At 40.3% G+C, this 21,209-nt stretch overlaps 7 protein-coding genes and 1 pseudogene across 10 annotated transcripts; 4 read left to right on the forward strand and 4 right to left on the reverse strand.

Moving 5' to 3' along the window:
- Nucleotides 1-919: 919 nt before the first annotated feature.
- On the reverse strand, nt 920-1,450 carry LOC148884602 (histone H3). Its single transcript, XM_089021310.1, has one exon. It carries the CDS (start codon nt 1,448-1,450, stop codon nt 1,040-1,042), a length of 411 nt encoding a protein of 136 aa, XP_088877436.1. The 3' UTR covers nt 920-1,039.
- A 320-nt stretch (nt 1,451-1,770) lies between these two features.
- Nucleotides 1,771-3,158, reverse strand: LOC148884603 (histone H1 pseudogene; annotated as a pseudogene).
- Nucleotides 3,159-3,978: 820 nt separating this feature from the next.
- Nucleotides 3,979-4,484, reverse strand: LOC148884604 (histone H4). Its single transcript, XM_089021318.1, has one exon. The coding sequence runs from the start codon at nt 4,360-4,362 to the stop codon at nt 4,051-4,053; it is 312 nt and encodes a 103-aa protein (XP_088877444.1). The 5' UTR covers nt 4,363-4,484; the 3' UTR covers nt 3,979-4,050.
- A 263-nt stretch (nt 4,485-4,747) lies between these two features.
- LOC148884605 (histone H2A-like) lies at nt 4,748-5,455 on the reverse strand. The gene has a single exon (XM_089021312.1). It carries the CDS (start codon nt 5,408-5,410, stop codon nt 5,024-5,026), a length of 387 nt encoding a protein of 128 aa, XP_088877438.1. The 5' UTR covers nt 5,411-5,455; the 3' UTR covers nt 4,748-5,023.
- A 397-nt stretch (nt 5,456-5,852) lies between these two features.
- On the forward strand, nt 5,853-6,990 carry LOC148884606 (histone H2B-like). The gene has a single exon (XM_089021316.1). It carries the CDS (start codon nt 5,853-5,855, stop codon nt 6,225-6,227), a length of 375 nt encoding a protein of 124 aa, XP_088877442.1. The 3' UTR covers nt 6,228-6,990.
- LOC148884607 (histone H2A-like) lies at nt 5,873-8,420 on the forward strand. Its single transcript, XM_089021311.1, has 2 exons — nt 5,873-5,925; nt 7,528-8,420. The coding sequence occupies exon 2, from the start codon at nt 7,540-7,542 to the stop codon at nt 7,924-7,926; it is 387 nt and encodes a 128-aa protein (XP_088877437.1). The 5' UTR covers nt 5,873-5,925; nt 7,528-7,539; the 3' UTR covers nt 7,927-8,420.
- Nucleotides 8,421-9,131: 711 nt separating this feature from the next.
- On the forward strand, nt 9,132-9,506 carry LOC148884608 (histone H2B 1/2-like). The gene has a single exon (XM_089021317.1). The coding sequence runs from the start codon at nt 9,132-9,134 to the stop codon at nt 9,504-9,506; it is 375 nt and encodes a 124-aa protein (XP_088877443.1).
- Nucleotides 9,507-10,296: 790 nt separating this feature from the next.
- LOC148884609 (uncharacterized) lies at nt 10,297-18,941 on the forward strand. Of its 4 annotated transcripts, none has more exons than XM_089021300.1 (3): nt 10,297-10,715; nt 11,207-11,611; nt 14,065-15,620. In XM_089021300.1, exons 1-3 carry the CDS (start codon nt 10,607-10,609, stop codon nt 15,258-15,260), a joined length of 1,710 nt encoding a protein of 569 aa, XP_088877426.1. In that variant the 5' UTR covers nt 10,297-10,606; the 3' UTR covers nt 15,261-15,620. The 4 variants fall into 4 exon arrangements, with proteins under 4 accessions (XP_088877426.1, XP_088877425.1, XP_088877428.1 ...); XM_089021302.1 differs by lacking the exons at nt 10,297-10,715; nt 11,207-11,611 and adding exons at nt 16,616-16,618; nt 16,967-18,941 and having other exon boundaries at nt 14,069-15,245; XM_089021299.1 differs by lacking the exon at nt 14,065-15,620 and having other exon boundaries at nt 11,207-13,548.
- Nucleotides 18,942-21,209: the final 2,268 nt, after the last annotated feature.

Below are 21,209 nucleotides of genomic sequence, written 5' to 3' on the forward strand. Positions count from 1 at the left end.
TTTGGCGAGAAGCTATCCAACTTCGGCACGGTGCCGAGTGATAATAATACTTTTTATTTACAAGCGCCTTTCAAAACTCTTAATGTCGCTTTACAGTCACATGGTAAGTTTTTTTGTGAGTCAGCAGCGGCAGCCACACGCGCCTGCGTTCACTCAACCCGGAAGTAACTTAGATAGATAGAAAGCCGCTAGCTAGATAGCTAATAGATAGATAGCTAGGTAGCCAGCTAGATTACACAAAGGTAAATGAGAAAGCGCTAAAAGCTAGTTATCTAGTAGTTTCACACTAAGTATAAATAAATTAGGTCGTATTAAAATTAACTGTTCAAATTTTGATTTAATAACATTTTTGGTAAGTGATGTGTCACGTGTTTTTCCAATGTAAAAAAGTGCCCTAGCTTAGTCCTCAAGAAAGAAGTTTAGACAGGTGGACAAATGTTATCATATTATGTTGATATTCAATTATATTTTTTACTAGTCGGTATGATAGCATTATTAATATGAAAAGCAAATTAGTGACAGCTGATCATCAGACCAGAGTAACCACAAGGAAAGTGAGTTTATTGGGTGCTCTCTGTGCACATATAAATCAAGCCATATAAATACATATTTGATAGTTTATTTTTTACATGAGTAATTCGTTTTTCGCATAATTTTAGTAGTTAGTTAATTTAAGCAACAAAAAAACTGAGGACCCATTTGGGAGCGATAAAAAAAACGATCTTTTTAGTGAGTTGAGCCAAAAGATCCGGCTCTCTGAAAAGAGCCCATCACTGCTGTATACAGTATAGTATATTTTTAGCCTGCAATTCATTTTACATTATTTTTGGTAGGTAGTAAATCAATTTTAGTGTAAAAACTATTTAAGACCAGATAGATCTTTTCACTGAACCAAGCAAAAAAGAACTGGCTTTCTCAAAAGAGCCGCAATTACCAGCTAACAAACAAAAAAAGGCATTTGATGTAAATAAAAGTGTAACTCTTCAAATTGAAATTTAGATGGCCCTTAAAAGAGCCGTTGGGTTGGTGTGGAGAAAACTTAAGCCCTCTCTCCGCGGATTCGACGAGCCAGCTGGATATCTTTGGGCATGATGGTTACTCTCTTGGCGTGAATAGCGCAGAGATTGGTGTCCTCGAACAGACCAACGAGATAAGCCTCGCTAGCCTCTTGGAGCGCCATGACGGCTGAGCTCTGGAAGCGCAGGTCGGTTTTGAAATCTTGTGCAATCTCTCTGACTAAACGCTGGAAGGGCAACTTGCGGATGAGCAGCTCGGTACTCTTTTGGTAACGGCGGATCTCACGAAGCGCCACAGTACCAGGCCTGTACCGATGAGGTTTCTTCACACCGCCGGTAGCCGGTGCGCTCTTGCGGGCAGCTTTGGTAGCAAGTTGCTTTCTCGGAGCTTTACCGCCAGTGGATTTACGGGCTGTTTGCTTTGTTCTTGCCATTTCAGTATAGTCGTCAAGCTACCACGAGCGAGAATAAAGAATAGTATACGAGCTGCTGGTTATATATACCCAGGCGAGGCGACGTTGATTGGTGGGTTTTGGAATAGCGCGCTTTAAATCTGACTGCTCATTGGACGACATGAATTTAAATTGAACCAATTGGAGCGACGTATAATGGACCAAAGGGTCAAGAAAAAGGATAATGCGTTTGTTTTCTTTGTGAGTTGGTTTTAACGTTTAGGTTACATGAAACCAACTTTTCGGAAAATATGTATATTGGAGCAGTAATTTTTATAAAGGCATTACTCCGATATTTTTGGGCTCAGTTAAAAAAAAAAACAAGTACAGCGGTACAAAATAAACTTTTATTAAACACTAAAACATTGAAATTAAGTTGTTCAATGGAAAAAATATATCAATTGCAGTGTTAAAAACTAACGTTACTTCCTTATTGCAGACTACACACATTAGATAGATCAAAATAAGCCTCTGTAAACATCAATGAAATTAATGATGAAGCTCAATTGATCAATGACTTTTTCAAAGGTAAATGCTAATTTTGTGTTAACTGTCGTGCGTATTGAGAACTGGAGGCTCTTTAAATATGTGGTGGTGGCTCTTAAAAGAGCCTTTGTAGAATAAAAGTGATGCTGAATTACTTCTTCGATGCAACCTTTTTGACAGTTTTGGGCTTAGCGGCCCTTTTGGCGGGGGACTTCTTCGCAATGGTAGTTTTCTTAGTGGCTGGAGCTTTTTTCGGCGTCGCTGCCTTCTTGCTGCTCTTGGATGGTTTCTTCGTTTTCTTAGGAGACGCCGCTTTCTTGGTAACCTTCTTGGTTGCGGTCTTCGCTGCAGTACCTTTGGGTTTTTTGCTCGGTGTAGCCTTCTTGGCGGGGGGGGCTTTCTTAGCTTTGGCCGGGGATTTCTTAACCTTTGCGGGCGCCTTGGCTGTCTTCGCATCGGTCTTGTTCATTTTAAAAGAACCGGAAGCGCCGGTGCCCTTGGTCTGAACGATTATTCCCTTGGCCACCATGCCCTTGATGACAGTTTTCAGGCGAGCTTTGTTCTTCTCTACATCGTAGCCTTTGCTAGCCAGATACTTCTTAAGCGCTGCCAAGGAGACGCCATTGCGTTCCTTGGATGCCGCAACGGCCTGTAGGACGAGCTCGCTAGCGCTCACGCCGGGCGAATTGGTCTTGGGTACCGCCTTCTTCTTGCTTTTGGCCGGGGCGGCCGGAGCTGGAGCGACTTCCGCCATGGTATTAGTTGCCTGCTGTCCAACAAAAAAAATTAATGTCCGGCCGCCGTAAGAGACAGTTCATTTAACTACCACTTGAGAACCGTATAGACTCAACTCGTGAGAACGAAAGCGGTCAAGCGCATCTTCTTGTGTTTTCTGTTCCCATTTTGAACGGTGAAAAATCATCCTAGATATGATTCTAAATAGTCAGATTGATTCGAAGTTATATAAATTAACGATTTCTCAACGTTGAAGGGGACAACGGCTTTCTGATTTGCTTTAGTTCTTTGTGTAGAGCCTACAAACGCCACCTCTTCACTGGCGTGAACCACTTTCCTTACTTGATAAACAACTAAAATATCTCAAATTGCTCACAAAGCACGAACAAATGTTTAACAGATGAAAAAACACGTTTAGCCATAAATCCAAAGGGAAAATGTTTCGATATTTCTGATTATTTCAGAGTAAGAAAATGTTTATTTGGTGGCAGCAAACACACCGAAGTTTCCCGTGTAATCCTGTTAGTTCTTCAATAAGATATTGTACGAAAATTTAAGATTTCATTATACCACAAATCTATATTTTAGTGTTAATGAGGAAAAACAAACATTCCAAAATCATATTCATATTATGTTTAGTTTTTATAATTAATACGATTTTAGCCCAGGAGTATCAATTACCGTACTACATTTTGTGGATAAAATACTGTTATAGTTTCCATTGATGACTATGCCTCATTCATATTATTGTCCAGTCAAACCTCGTTTTTCAAACATAATACTGCTGTTTTATTTTTGCGATTTTTATGTCCAGATGTTAATGTTAAAAATTGGTGAAAATAAGTTTGTTTTTATAGAATTTTACACATGATCTTCCCTATTATTATACTAAGTTTTTATCCGGTTTATGCTGTGAAATTGTTAAAAAGTTGTTTTCTATACTTGGAATGGATTAAGATTTTTTACATTAATTTTAATGGAAAGTGCTGTTTCGGTTTTTGAACAAATCAGTTTTCTGAATCGGATTATGGTTGAAAACCGAGGTATGACTATACAGAGAAAACTTGGCCAAGTATAACCATCACTTTTAATTGCGTTATATATATATATATATATATATATATATATATATATATATATATATATATATATATATATATACCACGTTGGGGTAATGAGATGCAATGACAATGATATATGAAAATAAATGAATATTGTCGTTTTGAAAGGAAGTATTTTTACTGTGGAATTTTCCTTTCACCTTTTATAACAATAACGTACGTGGAAATTTGAGCTCTTTGAAACAAAGTGCGTGGTCCTTAAAAGGACCTTTGTGTTATTCTTGGTGATGTGTGAAGAATTTAACCGCCGAAGCCGTAGAGAGTACGTCCCTGTCTCTTGAGAGCATATACGACATCCATAGCAGTCACAGTCTTTCTCTTAGCATGTTCTGTGTAGGTTACAGCGTCGCGGATGACGTTTTCAAGGAACACCTTAAGAACGCCGCGAGTCTCTTCATAGATGAGACCGGAGATACGCTTGACCCCACCGCGACGTGCCAAACGACGAATGGCAGGCTTGGTAATGCCCTGGATGTTGTCACGGAGAACTTTGCGATGACGCTTGGCGCCTCCTTTTCCTAGACCTTTACCTCCTTTGCCTCTACCAGACATTGTGTTAATTCGGCGAGCGAAAAGAATATGCCCTTCCCAGGTCGAATGCCTTTTTTATGAAACATCACTGCGGACCTGAGAGAGGACAACTGACCCAATTTCACGCGAGGAACGTCACTCAATAGTCCTTCCCCCTTCCCGAATAAACACTTTAACCTTTGTTCATAGCCACAGGAACATATTGTTTTGAATATGTTCCATTTTCATATTAAAGGCAACGCTCGTACTTGGAAAACGGCTAAAATGGGCTAAGTATTGAGTATTAATCATAGATCGGACCTATTTAGAAGTTCTAATATTCAACGATAGTTTTTATAAAGGAGTTAAAACAGGACCATTTTAAAATGTAAATCACAGATTTGCTTAAACAAGCAAGATTTTGTATTTGTAATATTAAATGCACATTCAGCGTAGAAGATCGATTAGAATTGTTGCAAAACCCTCCAGAAAAAAAAGAATATTCACCGATTAATTGTTCGTAAATTACCACCTGCATTTCATCGTAGACACATTTGGGTAAACATTTCGGGTTGATAACATTTATTACAGTTCATTTAACAATCAAGACGTAACTTAAATATCAAAGGAATATTGCTCTTCATGAAATTGGTGCTGGGCTCTGAAAAGAGCCGTTTTGGTGGTTGGAGTAAAGGCCTCCCAGTTACTTGGATTTTGCTGGCTTTTCGGTCTTTTTGGGTAGTAGAACGGCCTGAATGTTGGGCAATACGCCGCCCTGGGCGATGGTCACTCCCCCAAGAAGTTTGTTGAGCTCCTCGTCGTTGCGAACAGCCAGTTGCAAATGACGAGGAATGATCCTGGTCTTCTTGTTGTCACGAGCAGCATTGCCAGCCAATTCCAGAATCTCGGCGGTCAGATACTCGAGGACAGCAGCCAGATAGACTGGGGCGCCGGCACCAACGCGTTCAGCATAATTTCCTTTACGGAGGAGACGATGAACGCGCCCCACTGGAAATTGAAGCCCAGCTCGGGATGAGCGTGTCTTGGCCTTCGCTCTAGCTTTGCCACCGGTTTTTCCGCGTCCAGACATTGTTGTATATATGATAGTTATTTTAGGTTAGCGTAACACGTACGGCCATACGCACCCGGAGCTGACATTATATAGTAGCCATTTCAGGTCAGCGATTGGTTCGCTGAAGCGGAGAATTGGTTGTCCAATCATGAGGGAGATGTAGTTGCGTTGTACACATCTTACGTATTTCAAAGGCCTCATTTTTCATCACGAGAACATGTTTCAAATAAGCGACAGTATCTTTGGCAAACGGTATAATTCCATCGTCATAAAAGCGCTCGGAAATGCTTCACGTATAAACAAAGGATCTGCCCACGTGATCAGAAACTGCCTACAAAACCTCCTGACGAGAGCAGCTAGATTGCAGCCAATCAGAAAGCAGCGTTTGCACAGTGTGATTTGCAAGGCAGGGTCTATAAAAAGATTGGTCCGCTCAGTACAACCTCAGTCTCGAATCACCATGCCTGAACCAGCTAAATCAGCACCCAAGAAGGGATCCAAGAAAGCAGTCACCAAATCTGCTGGGAAACCCGGTAAGAGGAGAAAGAAGGGAAGGAAAGAAAGCTATGCGATCTATGTCTACAAAGTCCTGAAGCAAGTCCACCCTGACACTGGAATCTCCTCCAAGGCGATGAGTATCATGAACTCCTTCGTCAACGACATCTTCGAGCGCATTGCATCCGAGGCTTCTCGTTTGGCGCATTACAACAAGCGCTCTACTATCTCATCCAGGGAGATTCAGACTGCTGTACGCCTCTTGTTGCCCGGTGAATTGGCTAAGCACGCCGTTTCCGAGGGTACAAAGGCAGTTACCAAGTACACCAGCTCAAAGTAAATTGACTTCAAGTCAACAACCAAACGGCTCTTTTAAGAGCCACCCACATTTTCTTAAAGAGAATACATTTTCTTTAACAATGTAACATTTGACGACTGAGGTAGAAAATGCAATATTTGATGGATCTGAATAAATGGTAATACGTAATTTTATGTTGGTGACGAACTCGTTTAGTGAGGTTAAGCATATTTCATGTGCTACCTTCTGTGCCTATAATATATATGATCAATACTTTTGAATGTTGAATTCTGTAAGTATACGTTTATGCATGTACATGTTTTCAAAGCACCATACACGTGAGGCGCAATTTATTGTCAAACCTGCAGATTTTGCCTCGTTTACCTTTTCTAATAGTAACTAACTTGGTGGTTCTTCAATGTCATTGGAGGCACCGAACCATACAAGTTTCATATGCTCAGTCACAGAACCCTTTCATTGACTGCCCACTAACTGCAGACTAGGGTGAGGGGTGGACCTCTGCGGCAGAGGAGCCACCCAACCCCTGAGAACGACTCACCGAACTACTAGGGTTATTTTAAGAACAACTGTTACTTACGGTTAGTTACTAACCGTTTTGTGTATATTGTATCACGGTGCAATGCGGCAGACCAGAATGAGAAAGCCTTTAAAAGTCCCACAATGTGTAACGACTCTGTGTAAAGAGCCGGTTCTTTTAGCTCGACTCACGAAAAAGATATTTCGGCTCCCATACCGCTCCGTAGTTTTTATTATTTTTGTTGCTTAAATTATAAACAACAAATGTGATTCCTATAAATCGGCTACTAATTAAGAGCGTGCTCCAATCTGTCATATCAAAAAGCCGGCTCTAACCGTCTGTTGACTGTTCGTTCGCGAACGACACATCGCTATCACAATGGGGTAATTTTCAAAATACCCTTTGATCATATTACCTCTGACTATAGTGACTTTATTTTGAGAGATGTTCATAAAATAAAGCAGCTTTTAAGCATACACGGATGTCTCATTTAGTTGCAAACGTCAGTGGCTCTACAAAGAGTCGTTGTGTCAAAGCTTAAAAGCCCTCTCTCCATGGATACGGTGGGCCGGCTGGATGTTTATCGGCCGAATAGAGTGCAGAACAAACGCCTACTGCCCCACAAGAAAGCCCGGCCACTTTGTATTTTGGCGCTTCTTTTCAAAATAGAAGCGCCAAAATACAAAGTCGATCTGCGCGCCGAAAGCCTATTTCCTGATTGGTCGAACTCAAACGCCCCGCGCATTCCGCAACTATTTAAACCAGACATCGAGCTCGAAAGGATACATTTTTCTTGATTTACAGAGAAAAGCCAACATGAGCGGAAGAGGGAAAACCGGCGGCAAGGCAAGAGCTAAGGCCAAGACTCGATCATCCCGTGCCGGTCTGCAATTTCCAGTCGGTCGTGTTCACAGACTGCTGCGTAAAGGTAATTATGCCCAACGCGTTGGTGCTGGTGCTCCCGTGTATCTGGCGGCCGTGCTCGAATACTTGACCGCTGAAATCTTGGAGTTGGCCGGCAATGCTGCCCGCGACAACAAGAAGACAAGAATTATCCCCCGCCATCTTCAGCTGGCCGTCCGCAACGACGAGGAGCTCAACAAACTCCTTGGCGGAGTCACCATCGCCCAGGGTGGTGTATTGCCCAACATCCAGGCCGTTCTTCTGCCCAAGAAGACCGAGAAGGCTGCCAAGTCCAAGTAAAAACTCACCTCGGAACCCCACAACGGCTCTTTTAAGAGCCAACCACTTTTTTTCTGGAGAGCATTCCTATTTATAAGTACCGGTTTATTTATACAATTTATTAAATTGTGTCTGCATTTAAAATCAAGCCATCGAAATGGTTTTCAAACTGCGCTTTTAAGACTAAATCTAGTAATTAAAACTAAAATTGCTTTCCCTTCCCTGATTCACACTTTACTTGCGTGTATGTGATCTTTTAAACACATTGCATGTTGTGATTATCAAAATTCAATTCATCCACCTCACACAGAACATTAGAAAATATACAACCACCTAAAGCTGCATTAGTTTAAAGGGAAAATAAACGTCAAACTATAAAAAAATAGCATTTTTTACTCTGTCAGATGCACATTGCACAACATCTGCTTGGCAATGTTTCTTTCCTTATTTAAATGTTACTGTGTATTTGAATGTTACTGTTTTAGTTATGTGTGTTAGTTCTGGATTGAGCTGGCTGCCACTGCTCTGCTCTCTCGCTGAAAAACGTATGTTTTGAAAGGCGCTTATAAATGAATAAACATACATTACATTTTAAGCGTCTTTCAAAGCTCTTAAGGACACTTTACAGTCACTATAATAAATAAGACTTTATCAAATGTGTTTCAAAAAAGCATACATGTGGCTGAGAACTCACTTGTGCTCTTTGATATTCCACTCAACATGATTCAGACTGGATCTTAATTTTACTCACTTGCTCCTTTCTTTGTCACTGATTTATTTCTTATAATGATCGTTGTCCATGTTACGCGCTCTGTTACAGCGTCTGCTTTTGATCAAGCATCAGCTGTTGTTAAAGCACAATATAACCCAATGTATTCTATTGTAAGCTTCTATGATTGAATAACTGAAACGTTCACATATTCAAGAGAAGAAAAATTAAATGCATGTGCTTGCCAAATCCAACATGAGATAATGTAGTTAAATAATCTTACAATAAACACAACAGTGAGCACAAACAGTGGTCATTGACACTGCAAAACAATGGGCCAACCGCCAACTGTCCTCTTTTAGGTCCTGCTAGGACCTTTGTATGACCAGTTAAACCGGGAAAATGTCAGCCAATCGGACAGCGGCGTTATCACATGTCCTTTGCCGCAGTTTTTATAAGAACACCACCTCTCCCCACCGTCAGTACCGTTTCTGGACTCTAACTTTGATACAGCAATATGCCCGAGCCAGCGAAAACAGCCCCAAAAAAGGGTTCCAAGAAAGCCGTCGCGAAAAGCGTCAGCAAAACCGGCAAGAAGAAGCGAAAGACCAGGAAGGAGAGTTACGCCATCTACGTGTACAAGGTGTTGAAGCAAGTGCATCCTGACACCGGCATCTCGTCCAAGGCGATGAGCATCATGAATTCATTCGTCAACGACATTTTCGAGCGAATCGCCGCCGAGGCTTCGCGCTTGGCTCACTACAACAAACGCTCCACTATCACTTCCAGGGAGATCCAGACTGCTGTCCGGCTCCTGCTGCCTGGTGAGCTGGCAAAGCACGCCGTATCTGAGGGTACCAAGGCGGTCACTAAGTACACCAGCTCCAAATAAGGTGGCTTTCAGTCACTTCAACTCAACGGCTCTTTTAAGAGCCACCAACTTCCCCTCGAGAGTATTTACGACCAACATTGTTTGTATCGGGTAAAATTAACGCATTTGTTCGCAGTTTTGATTATTTGTCCACAAAGAAAAATCGAACGAACAAACCCGTGTTTACCTTTTCATACCTGTCAACCTGAAGGTTTATTATGCATTTTAAGACTTGTACGACGTACAAGAAAATCTACGGAAAAACGCAAAGTTGTCAATTATGGGTACCATCCGGTATAAACCGACTATCACGAAACGGCAAATCAATCAAGTCAAACGAGTTCGCCGCGGTAGTTACGTTACTATATCAGAAAATCATTGTTGGATCGGATATTTAGTCGTTTTTTTTACAATAGATCAAGTAGCTTATTTGACAAATGAATGAAAATAAAAAGGAAATTGCTTGGCTAGTGAACTGTTTATTTATTTGTGCAATTTTCGCAGTTTAATTAACCAATTAACAAGTTAATGGACAACATCAATAAGTAAATACTATTTTTCCAAAAATTCATTATTGGCCAAGTGTGGAGAACACGTTTCTCTAATTTACATTTTATTATTTCAGCCAATGTATGTTAAATTTAATTCGATTAATGGAGAGTAATTTTGATCACATACAGACAAACCATTCCTTCCTGCTTAAACTTTTATAAAACCGTATTTTGTCTCTGTGTTGTTTCTGTAGTTTAGGATCAAAATGGCCGACTAGCTGCGCATGCGTACAACTCAACGTTCGCTGTACGTTGTCGTCGCATAGCTACTTCCGTATACGTCTCGTATGATACGTTCTGGGCCAAGTGTTTCTTTTAACGTTCGCGAAATTGTTACAGATGATCTTTATGATACCTCTACTGATCACGACCGGCCGTTATTTTTCTGAAGTCTATTCTCTAAGTCGTCTGCATTCGGATACATTCGCCTCGGCTTACGGTAGCTGGCCTAGCCTATGTTAGCTTAGGGTAGCTCATCTTGGTACCTAAACAAGAATACACAGCTGAGAGCGACTCATCGCAAAGCAGAGATCAAATGCGGGGGCCAAATACTGTGATTCTCATGTGAAAATGTGTACAAGAAGAACAGCGCAATACGAGGAGGAACTTTATGGTAACAAAGAGGAGAACGAACGAGTGGACGCTGTTTTCAAGGTTCCGGTTGGCTTTCAAAGAGCAGGTTTGTTCACTCCCTCACAAGCACATTTTATTTATAAACAACAATCTTGTGTTTGAGCATTTACCTGAGTGCTGTAATGCATCACATTTAATATAATAACATTTAATTACAAATTGTATGGTGCATCTGAGACTATAACTGCTCATACAACAAAGATGGTGTAGAAAAGTGACTAGGATTGAATAACTGTCTTTTGTGTTGTCACATTATTATTTTTTCAACTTCAATATGGCACTGCGAAAGCTGCTGCCTTTTCAGGAGCTCCTATGTTTAGTTTTTGTACTTACGTACGTACTGTTTGTTTCCTCTTCCATTCACAACTTTGCTGCTGTGAGTTGGGAATTTGTCCAATGTGAGATTAATAATGTATATCTCATCTCATTACACGAGTAATGTTTCCATAGTTTTAATCTGAAAAAAAGTTGTTCAAAGTCACAACATCAGAATTGGCATTATAAACAGTGTTTTTTCCCGACACTTCTATCTTACAGATGTCACTGTCGATCTTCATGAAAACTCCTTGCTTATCAAGAAACTAGTAGGGAACAAAGTGCCCCCTGATATTAAAGAAGAGGAGTGGGAGCAGCCAAATCCCCCTTATGTTAAAAAGGAGACTGAGCACGCCCATATTAAAGGGGAAATGCAAACGTGTTCAAATATTAAAGAGGTACCGAGACATTCTCACAATATAGAGGAAGGGCAGCAAGAGGAGAAAGAGGAGGAGGCTTCCTGCATAATAGAAGCGAAGCAAGTCCTTCATCACATTAAAAAGGAAGAGGAAGGTGCGGACATTGCATGGATGGATGTTTCTTTAAAGAGTGAAGATGAAGATCCAACTGCGGAGAACAGCGAGCCAGAGCCTCCAAGCAGCATCTTGAGCCAACACATGATAGAAGGTGATGGAAATTACTATAGAGGAACACAAGCAGACAACCTCTTTGCTCCGCTATCAGATAGTGAAGAGGCGACGTCGCACACTTCTCCCACTGATGATGAACAATCTGAATGTGATCAGGCAGATCATATCGACAAAAAACGTTGGAAATGTTGTCTATGTAGGAAAATATTTGTTTATAAATGGGATTTGAAACGGCACCAGCGTACACACACTGGAGAGAAACCTTTTCCCTGCTTAATTTGCGGTAAAAGATTCTCTCAAACAACCCATTTGGCAACACACACTAGAACTCACACCGGAGAGAAACCTTTTGCCTGTGTGGTTTGTGGGAAATCGTTCTCTCAAACAACCCATTTGACAACGCATATAAAAACACACAGTGGCGAAAAAGGCTTTTCCTGCTCAGTTTGTGGTCAAAGATTTGCCTGCAGAGCCAATTTGACAGCGCACAAAAGAACTTCACATAATCTCTTCGCTACTTTATCGGATAGTCATGATGGAACATCACATCACCCTATCACAGACAAAGAAGATCAACAGACTGAAAGTAAGTGGAAATGTTTTCAATGTGGAAAAACATTTTCCTCTAGAAGCAGCTTGACAAAACACACAAGGACTCACACCGGTGAAAAGCCTTTTGTTTGTCAAGTTTGCGGTAAAGGATTTTCCCAAACAACTCACCTGACAACGCATAGTCGAACACACACGGGTGAGAAACCTTTTGCTTGCTCAATTTGTGGGAAAAGATATTTTCAAGGAAGTCATTTGACAACACACATAAGAACGCATACTGGAGAAAAACCTTTTGTTTGCTCAGTTTGTGGTCTGAGATTCTCTGAAAAGGGCAACCTAAGACTACACGCCATCACGCACTCTGGTGAAAAGTCGTTTGCTTGCTCCGATTGTGGTCAAACGTTCTCAAGAAAAGAGAGCTTAAAGACACACACAAGAACTCATACTGGTGAGAAACCATTCGCCTGCTCGGATTGCGGTAAGACGTTCTCTCGAAAAGGAATTTTAAGAATGCACATGAGAACCCACACTGGTGAAAAACCTTTTCCCTGTTCAGTTTGTGGCCAAAGATTCACTCAGAAGGGTTATTTAAAAATACATAAAAGAAAACACACTGGGGAGAGACCATTCGTTTGTACCATTTGTGGTCAAAGGTTCTCTCAGAAGGGTCAAATTAAGAGACACAAATGCTCTGTTGAGAATAGCACTCATCAATGAAGGTTTGGAATAAAATGTGGAATATTACATGACGTTGATTTTGAATGGCTGAGTGTCTTATATTTTATGTTTCTTCTTGAAGAGCAACTGAAGTCAGAGATGTTCAAACTGTTTTATTTTTAAATGTAGGAGTATAGACCAATACAGACGCTCCTCACCTTATGAACGAGATATGTTCCGAGGGGTCATTCATAAGGTTAATTTGTTCGTAAGTTGCTTCAGTGCTATATTTTCTATGGAATGTATGTTTAAGTCAAACACTGAACTGGGAAGTATAAAACACAGACTCTCTAACAGTCGTAAAATAAATTCACACCTACTGTAGTACGACAACATATATCTTAGGGTCAGCCATTCCTGAAGTTGCTGGCACGTCATAACTGAATGACGTGTCAGCAGCCATTACTTATTGTTTTTCATCGCGTCATCCTGGTGCGTCAACGAAGAGGTATTTCTTCCCTGCCCACATACTCTACACAGCCAATCGCAAACGAGCTCGGCCAGAAAAAGGCAATACAAAATCTAACTTACAGGATCTCTGTCCGAATTTACCCTAAAAAATGTTCGTATGTACCGTTATTCGTAACTCAAATGTTCGCACATTTGGGAGCGTGTATATTCAGCATTTTGAGTCATCTGCCTCAGTCTGACGCCACATTACACACTCGTGTGCAAATGTATGTTCATGAAGTTTTCAAAAATAAAGCTCTATTGTGAACAATTCAAGTTTATACGTGTGATATGACTGTGCAAATTAAAGTGCTCAGACATATACTGTCCAACTAAATTAATAGATTGGGGGAGGCTAATTTGTATGTATTTGCTCAGTTTTTGACCAAATTAGTAAGCAGTTTGCATTTTCTCCTCTGTCAGTTTGAAATGTCTAGTTTTTTTAATGTAAAGTTTTTTTTAAAAAAGTAATGCATATTTAAAGACCCCCTATTTCAGTCATTAATTGACAAAATAATTATTGACAGATCAAGGGATTATTCAAATAATTGTGAGATGCAGCCCAAAACTCCTCTGTCACACCCACAGAACACCTCACTCAAACCTACAGTATAGACTGCCATCTAAATCCCATTGCGGTCCATCCTAGGTCACCTTGTACTATTACTACAAGAAATACTCTTAAATATAAACTATAATACAGAACACCAACATTTCCAGTGATAATTTACATGACTTAAACAATGTCTTTTCTATTTTTGTGTTTCTCAGATATCAGTGAAAATCTTCATTTTGGGCAGAATGAGTCAAGTTGCCCTCACACCAAGGAGCAAATAGAGGAAGCAGGAAAGTCTATGCACATAAAAGAAGAGCTCACTCATGATATAGAGGGAGGAACACCAGAGCCCCTATGCATAAAATATCAAGAGGATGGTGTTCCTGCTCACTTGAAGGAAGAGGAGGCAGCACCTCCACCCATTAAGGAGGAAGAAGCCGATAAGAACAATACGCCATTGATTGGTGGCGCTATGAAGAATGAAGATGAAAGTCAATGTGAAGAGAAAAAAAGGGCGGAGCCACTAAGTAGCAGCTCAAGTCAATATACGAATGCGGAAGGTGATGGAGACCACCATGGAGGATCATTAGAAAATAGTCTCTTGGCACCACTATCAGATACCGATGACACATTGTTAGACTCTCCTCACGCTGATGACAAAAAGGCAGAAGGTGATATGACATCTGACGCCGACAGCAAACGCTGGAAATGTATGCAATGCTGGAAAACGTTAGCTTATAAATCGGATTTGAAACGACACATGAGAATACATACTGGAGAGAAACCATTTGCATGCTCGGTTTGTGGTAAAAGATACACTCGAATGAGGAATTTAGCCGCACACACGAGAAAACAGCATTTGGCAGCACACAGAAGAACGCACACCGGAAAGGAACCCTTTTCCTGCAAAGATTGCGGTAAAATGTTTGCAGAGAAGCATAACTTGACAATACACACGAGAATCCACACTGGTGAAAAACCTTTTTCTTGTCCAGTATGCAGTGAAAGATTCACTTATAAGGTTGCCTTAACATATCATGCAACAACACACCATGGTGCCAAGCGGTTTTCATGCTTAGTTTGTGGTGAACGATTCACTCAAGAGCGACTTTTAAGAACCCATATAAGAAGTCACCCTGGCGAAACCATTTTTGCTTGTTCAGTTTGTGGTCAAAGATTCTCTTGTAAAGAAAGTTTAATATGTCACACAAAAACACACACTGTTGATGACAAAGCTCTCGAGTGCTCTGTTTGCGATCAAATATTCTCTGATAAATTAAGCTTAAGGAAACATACAGGTACACACACTGGTGAGAAACCCTTTGCTTGTCAATTTTGTGGTCAACAGTTTACTTTTAAGAAGAGCTTAAAAACACATTTAAAAACGCCCTGTGGTGTAACTTTGTTGTGAAACCTTTCATTTATTTGTCTCATTTATTAACGGTGTACTGATTTAACAGAGGGGTGTGACACTTTTAATATTTATTACAAGTGAAGCAAATGTCATAAAAAGAAAAAAAACTATTTTGCAAGAAAAAGCAAATTGATATGTTTTAATTATTTCAGTGGGCCACATAAAGTTGTGCAGGGAGCAAGATCTGGTTCACGCTCCTTGAGTTTGAACATAATGCTTGAGCGGCATGTGAATTATTCACGAAATGTGTTAAATATTCCAACTGTACGTCCACTTGCAGTGGATTTGTCTTGTTTTATTTAGTTTCAATCCAGTGTAATGAATATCTCACAAATTAAAATATACGTGTATATTCAATCCAAAGACTCCCACAGTCCAGATTGTCATTTCTGGTGCAAGCTAATTTCAAAGAAAACCAATCACCACGCAACCTCTGTACGATTGTAAATCGATTTTGACACCGTGTCATTGGGGAAATTCACGGCGACTGGATAATTTACAAACAATTCTTCAGAGGAAAAAAATCACTATTATTAATTAGTGCTTTTCAATAAAAATGTGTTTTGGCCTAGTGTTTTTGCCGTAGTATGGTTCCGAAACTATGGCTGACCTGCTGCGCATGCGTAGAGCAGATTTAGCTTCGACAGACCGAACATGTTCATTTTATATCAACACTTTCGTCCACGCGCTTCACTCATGTTTATTATCCTACCAAGAAAGCAGAATTCTAGAAGCCGCCCCTATTACTACTTCACAGAACTAATACAACATTCTAAACATCCTCATGTTTGGTTAAAGTCGTCTCTGTGTACTTCGAAGCCTACCGGCCTTGTTTAGCTTAGCCTAGCATGCTAGCCGATAAGAAAACGCGTATGTGAGCAACCGTCGTTAAACCAAGATCACGTATGAGCGTAAGGTGTTGTGATCGTGTGAAAATGTGTGCAAGAAGGACAGCGGAGTACGCTGAGGAACTTTGTGCATCAAAAGAGGATAACAATCGACTACTGGATGGTGTTTTCAAGGAGCCTCAAGTTGGGTTACCCACCCCAGGTTTGTTCACTTGTCACCTTCACTTAATGTAAAAACTCGAACTAGTATTCCTTCTTTATTTACGGGCGCTGTGTGTCGATGTGAGTTCATAAGAGTCTAAAAGGTTAATACACTCATAGCCATTCATTATAGTCTGCCCCCCCCCAAAAAAAACTACTCAAAGCACGTAAACACAAATGATAAATGGGGTTACAAATGAAGAAAGTAGATTTGGCATCATTTTTTTCTGTTTTGCAGATTTCAGTGAAGATGTTTGTCCGTCTTCGTCGGCTCTGCGATCGGAGCACTCACAGATTAAAGAGGAAGTGAAGGATAAAGAGCCCTCACAAAACAAAGAGGAGGCGGGAGGGTTACTGTACATTAAAGAGGAAGAACAAGAGAACATCATCAAGGTTCTGCTGACTGATATCCCTTTGGGGAGTGATCAAAGCGAGGAGAGCAGAGGATCGGAGCCTTCAAGCAGCAGCACCTTGAGTCGACATAGGACAACAGAAACTGATGGAGACCACTGTGGAGGGTCACGAGCAGGTGAACTCATAGCTCCACTATCAGATAGTGATGATGCAACATCACACTCTCATAATGATGATGAGGAAGATGATTATGACGATGAAGAAGGCTCTGACAATGATACGAAATGGCACAGTGACAAGAAACGCTGGAAGTGTTCGCAATGCGGGAAAACTTTTAGTTTTCAGAGTCGTTTAAAAAGTCATATGATTAGCCACACTGGGGTGAAACCTTTTCCCTGTTCAGTTTGTGGTCAGAGATTCTCCGAAAAGGGGAACTTAAGGAGACACACGAGAACACACACTGGAGAAAAGCCTTTTGTCTGCTCAGTTTGTGGTCAAAAATTCACTCAGAAGGGACCTTTAGTATATCACACAAGAACTCACACTGGGGAGAAACCATTTTCATGCTCATTATGTGCACAAAGATTCTCACATAAGGGATACTTAAAAAGTCACATGAGAACCCACACCGGAGAGAAACCCTTTGTCTGCTCAATATGTGGTCTCAGTTTCTCTGAAAATGGTACTTTGACCAAACACACTAAGACACACACTGGAGAAAAACCATTTGCATGCTCAGTTTGCGGTCAACGATTCTCTCATAAGGGAAACCTAATAAGTCACACAGTGACCCACACTGGAGAGAAACCTTTTGTCTGCTCAATATGTGGTCAAAGATTCTCTCGTCGACACGCCTTGACAACACACACAAGAACACACACTGGAGAGAAACCCTTTGCCTGTTCTGTTTGTGGCCAGAGATTCTCTCGTAGACACGTTTTGACATCACATTTAAGAACACACACTGGAGAGAAACCTTTTGATTGCTCAGTGTGTGGTCAGAAATTCTCTAAAAGGGCCTCCTTAAGAAGTCACTCAAGAACACACACTGGTGAGAAGCCATTTGTCTGCTCGGTTTGCGGCCTGCGGTTCTCTCAGAAGGGAACTTTAACCAGTCATACAAGAACGCACACTGGGGAAAAACCTTTTCCTTGTTTGGTTTGTGGGCAAAGGTTCTCTCAGAAAGGAACCTTAACAAGTCACACACGAATTCACACGGGTGAGAAACCTTTTGCATGCTTAGATTGTGGTGAACGATTCTATCAAAAAGGTAAAATTAAGAGACACAAATGTGTTGGTAACAGTCGAAGTGATCAATAATAATAATACATTTTATTTAGAAGCGCCTTTCAAAATTCTCAAGGTCACTTAACAGTCACATGATATTTTTTTTCTGTGGGTGAACAACGGCAGCCACATGCGTCAGCGTTCACTCAACCCGGAAGTAACTCAAATAGATAGTAAGCTAGCTACATAGCTAATAGATAGCTACATAGCATACATGTTAAGTCTCACGATTTGGTCGATACACTCCCGATTTTGACCTCTACCGACTCACAATAATTTGTAAGGTGAAACAAAAGCTTTTCAACTAGATAGCTGTCTAGTTAGCTAATAGATAGCAAATAAACAGCTAGGTAGCGAGACAGATGAAACTCGTACATCTCTAGTATATCTTAGGTCTTTGAAATGTTCACCATGAGATTGTACTGGTTGTCCTCCAGGGTGCTTCACATTAGAAAATGGATGGATAATGCAAGTTGGAGCTTGTTAATCGGTTTTAAACAATAAATGCATACACAATACAATATATTTGTGAGCCTTGGTGGTGGATACCTTGATGCAATCACTTAAAACCCATATTTTTTAGCTCGTTTGAAAGCTTGTGCATTTTGATTTTCTTGCTGCCATGCAACTGTGATTAAAAGTCAACAGAAAATAAGTGATTTCAACTTCCAAAAACAGTTGCCAAGCACTTCACGAGTTTTGTGTGGATGCCTTTGTCAACCAAGCTTTGAAACAACCAGAACAGCCCAGTTGGGATTGATTTCAAAATAAAATAACCTGGACGAGTAAAATTGTTGACCGAGGTGCTGAGAAAATGTATTCTTGAAATGAACAAATCCGGTGTCGACTTCGAACAATCTTGTATTTGGTCTCTCTTCTAGCTTTTTGTAGATCTTGTATTTTACTACCCTCTCAAAAACCTCCTGTGGATAAATGTTTAGATTTGCCACTCATGACAAAACACAGTCGTAATGCATTTTTGCCCAATGATTTTTTTGTGGTATTAAATAAGCAAATGAGTTACAGTGTAGACTGTGGATGTATTTTACATGGCCCTTATTTGCTAGTTCTGACGACCCTTCAGGGTAATAGACCACCAGGTAAAAGGACGGGTGAGCGGGCGTGTTACCGGAAAAGGAAATGCTTGTTCGCCACCGGCAGCTTGCGTGTTTAGGAGATTTGCTACCTCGCTGTGACAACTTGTTGTCTTCGAATTTACTCATTTCCCCTTGACCTTCGTTAGGCTGTGACATCTGGTCAAGCCGGACCATTTTTCTAAAATACTTGATGATTCGATCCAACGTTTAAACTCGTCCGATTCTAACTCCATGTCGCCGAGGACGTCGTGGGAGGAACAAACGTGGTACGCGTTGAGGACGACGTGGGATTGTTTTTATTCCCCTTGAGTCAGTTTGGCTTGCCAAAACCGCGATTCCACCACCAGCTTTTACAAACAGAAAGACGGTAACTCATGGCGAGGTGAGTACTGTACCTCAATGTTAAAATTCATGTGGAACCATGTAGTTCCACTGGAGGGTACTGTTGCTCAAGGGTGACCCTTCTGTTAAATAAATTGGCGTTTTACTGTTCAGTACAGTATTTGAATTGGATTAGCCTTTATTAGTCCCGCAGTGGAGACATTTACATTTCACAGTAGCAAAGTGGTGAAAGTAAGAGGAAAGGAAACGAAGAAGTACAAAAACAAAATACAAATCTTGAAGTCCAAATCACAAATAAATACGTACATGTACTGTAAATAAATACAACTCAATTTAGTCAATACAATACACACTGATTTATATAGCTAATCGTTTTTTTTCAGGTCGGTTTTGTGAATTAGACTTCAGTCAATCTTAGTTTTCAACAATGTGACGGGAAGTGGAAAAAAGTAACATGTTGTCCAATTCATTGACGCTGGTCAACGAATTCATATTCTTTTCTTTTTTTGCTTCCGAACTCCTTTATTTAAATTAAAAAGCTTTCAGTCTTACTAATACATTTAATTTTCAAAGTCCATATTCTAAAATTAGCCACGTGTCTGATATCATACCTATATGTGAAATGTTTTCTACAAACCCATGTGTTAAAATGCATCAATAATTTGAAGAGTTATTGTAATTACACTTGAAGCCACTGGGTAGAAGTAGAGTATCACGTTAAAAAACAATGTTTGAAAGAAGAATGAGAGAAAGAAAGGTCGTCCAATTTTTGCCGTTGGCACAACAACTTTCGGTTACACTTAAAATCTTGTTGACGATAGATTGAACGCAAAACACATCTCTTAGCAGCTAATAGGCTGACCTTAGGTTAAATCGAGAAACTGCAAAGGTTGTTTAAACGCCCACAAATATTTAAGGAATGACATTTCAGTCTAATAAAGTAGTGAGCTACGTATTTTGTCATTTCTTCGTATGTCAATTGAGTATAAATTCAAAATTGTAGTAATACACCCGGATGAAGCATATACGGACGTACTGTATGTTCAAGCAAAAACTTACGGCAAGACACATTCATATAACTTCGATTGAGTTGTAACATACCAATTAATGATTATAGTTGTGAGTATAATTTATGTGTATTATTTGTATTCCTGTATTACTGTCATTTTGAATTACAGCAAACATGGGCAAAGCAGAGTAGAAGTAGAACATTTGCAAAAATCATACACATGTACAGGAAAGGACTTTCTGGAGAAATACTAATAAAAGTATTCTCTGATCGTATTTGAAGAGTAAGTGGGAAAAACGTGTTTTATTGGATTTATTTCCACCTCTCTGCCTCTTTCTCTCTCTACCTCTCCGTATCTCCTGTCCGTGATAATGTTCAACTGTGTTTGTCCAAGACAAAAACAAAGTGAATTTTGAACCGTCTTTCAACAAGGTGATTTATTAACACACAGCGTCATAGTGAATGAATAATGTGCCTTTCTAGTCTCCCAATAGCTTCAGAGCCAGTTGTGGTTCCTGGCATGGGGGGGCACACATCAAAACTGTTAGGGTGGGCACCCAAATAGTTGCTACATTCAATGATTTTCTCTAATTATAAGAGGCCACCAGCATGTACTGGCGTTGAAAATACAAATATGGCACGGTATTGTATTACATTGTATTGTATTTTGACTCCATTCACTTTACATGGCGGCCATTTTAGTCAAAGTTGCTTTATGCAACACAAATAGAGGCTTAGCTGCGCTATGGACACATCTTAAAAATAATAATAAAACATGAAGTCTGCCGACTGAATTGCACTGCCTGTT

The sequence above is a fragment of the Hippocampus bargibanti genome, linkage group LG18, assembly GCF_051943395.1.
Source record: "Hippocampus bargibanti isolate YZ-2025 linkage group LG18, ASM5194339v1, whole genome shotgun sequence".
Lineage (NCBI taxonomy): Eukaryota > Metazoa > Chordata > Actinopteri > Syngnathiformes > Syngnathidae > Hippocampus > Hippocampus bargibanti.